This window comes from Monoraphidium neglectum, assembly GCF_000611645.1.
Source record: "Monoraphidium neglectum strain SAG 48.87 unplaced genomic scaffold scaffold05317, whole genome shotgun sequence".
Lineage (NCBI taxonomy): Eukaryota > Viridiplantae > Chlorophyta > Chlorophyceae > Sphaeropleales > Selenastraceae > Monoraphidium > Monoraphidium neglectum.
Genome location: NW_014008313.1, coordinates 1 through 1685, shown reverse-complemented (window position 1 = coordinate 1685; position 1685 = coordinate 1). Strand labels below are relative to the sequence as shown.

General features: G+C 70.1%; 1 protein-coding gene across 1 annotated transcript in view; it reads right to left on the bottom strand.

Annotated features, from left to right (window-relative positions):
* Positions 1-1614, bottom strand: part of MNEG_15429 (hypothetical protein) — a gene marked incomplete at both ends in the record, with an annotated part of 4176 nt that extends 2562 nt beyond the window's left edge. The window contains 5 exons of the mRNA XM_014036100.1: positions 59-160; positions 446-547; positions 827-989; positions 1222-1379; positions 1579-1614. Coding sequence (XP_013891554.1) covers positions 59-160; positions 446-547; positions 827-989; positions 1222-1379; positions 1579-1614 — 561 coding nt within the window. The remainder of the gene's footprint in view (positions 1-58; positions 161-445; positions 548-826; positions 990-1221; positions 1380-1578) is intronic.
* Positions 1615-1685: the final 71 nt, after the last annotated feature.

Sequence of the window (1685 nt, the reverse complement as noted above, 5' to 3'; positions counted from 1 at the left end):
GGGGGCCTGGGGGGGGTGGTGGGGGGGGGTGTCGCGACGCGCCGCGCTTGTCCCTCACCACCACTGAGCAGGAGCGGCTCTCCTTTGCCGCCTTGGCCGCCGCCTCGCGCGCAGCCTTGAGCTGCTCGTCAGACAGCGCCGCAACCTCCAAAAACTCGACCTTTGGGGGGCCGCACACGAATTTGGGGGGCGCGAAGGGCAGAGGGGGGGCGGAGTGGGCCTAGCGGCGCTTCGCGGCACGGTTGCATGATGTGCATCGCAGTGCTTTGAACGCCGATGTGTCAAACGGCGCGCCTGGGGGGAGGCCCAGCCTGTGTTGCAGGCCGCCCTTTCACTGCCCGCCATCAGGTGCACTGTTGAGGCCAACCCCCACCACACCATCCCATTCCGCCCCATCCCATTCCATTCGATCAAATTCCATTCCAATCCATCCCGCTCCCCCTACCAGGCCGTCATCGAGTAGCTCAGGCGCCGGCGTGAAGGGCTCTGTGCAGCCGCGCTGCCGGATGATGGTGAGCAGCTCCCGCGCCTTGTCCTCCGCCGCACCCTGGGGGTCGCAAAATGTGGTCCCAATTGGTGTGTGAGTGCGTCCAGTGGAATCATACACATGGGAAGCTTGACAGGGCGCCGGCACGGGCACGGTCCAGCGGGCCACCAGGGGGGGGGGGGCGCTGCGAGGTCAAGGGGCGTCCCCTTGGGGGAGGCGAGGGGGTGCGGCCTGGTGCGGCCACGCCCAACCGCCCGACGGCGTCCCTGGCCCGCGCCCGGCCGGGCCGTCGGCACCCCTCGGCCGCCCCTGGCCGCCTCCGTGCGCCACCCAACACACCCTCTTCCCGCGCTGGCTGATGGCGCCGCCGTCGACCGGCTTCTGCCACTGGTTGCGCTCCAGCGCCAGCTTGTTGCCCGGCGGCGCGCCGCCGCACTGCTCGTACCAGGCGTCCCGCACCGCCACCATGGCCGCCTGGTCAAACTCATGGAAGTGCACCGCCCTGCATGGGGCGCCGCATGGCGCGCGCATGGCGGCGCGCGCGTGCTCGGCATGCTTCGCGTGCCGTGCGCATGCAGGCGGCTTGCGGGTGCATGCGATGGCTGGGCGGCTCAGTGCTTCAATCTCTGGCTTGCGGCGCGGCGCCATGCGGGCAAGCAGGCGCCATGCGGTCCGCCGCTGCCCGCTCGGGCTCAGCGAGGGCGCACCGGCCGCGCGCCCGCCGCGGCGCTCACTTGAAAAAGTGCGCCTTGTCGGGGCGCCGCCCCAGCAGCGTGCGCAGCGTCGTGCGCAGGCCCTTGCTGAATCCGATGTACTGGAGCTTCTGGTTCACATCTATAATAGCAAAGACGTGCGCCTGTGTGCCCTCTGGTACCAGAGGATTCACCAGGCCCTGCGCGGGCGGGCGCGGGTGCAAGGGGCTTGGAGCGTGGCGGATGGGACGGCGGCCGGGGGCGGATGGCGCGTGGCGCGTCTGCGCCGGCCGTCTAGGCTTCCATTTCTGCCCTCTGCATGCTGCTGGCGATGCGATTGTTGTGATCTGAGAGGCGGCTCGCTGCCGCTCGTGGATCACGCATCGTGCGCAATCAAACCTGGTTGTCGATGATTGGAAAGGCGTCGAGATCCATCAGCTGTGGCACGGCCTCTGCGGCGGCGGCGGGCGCGTCGGCGGCGTCCGGCGCCGCCACTCCGCAGAGGG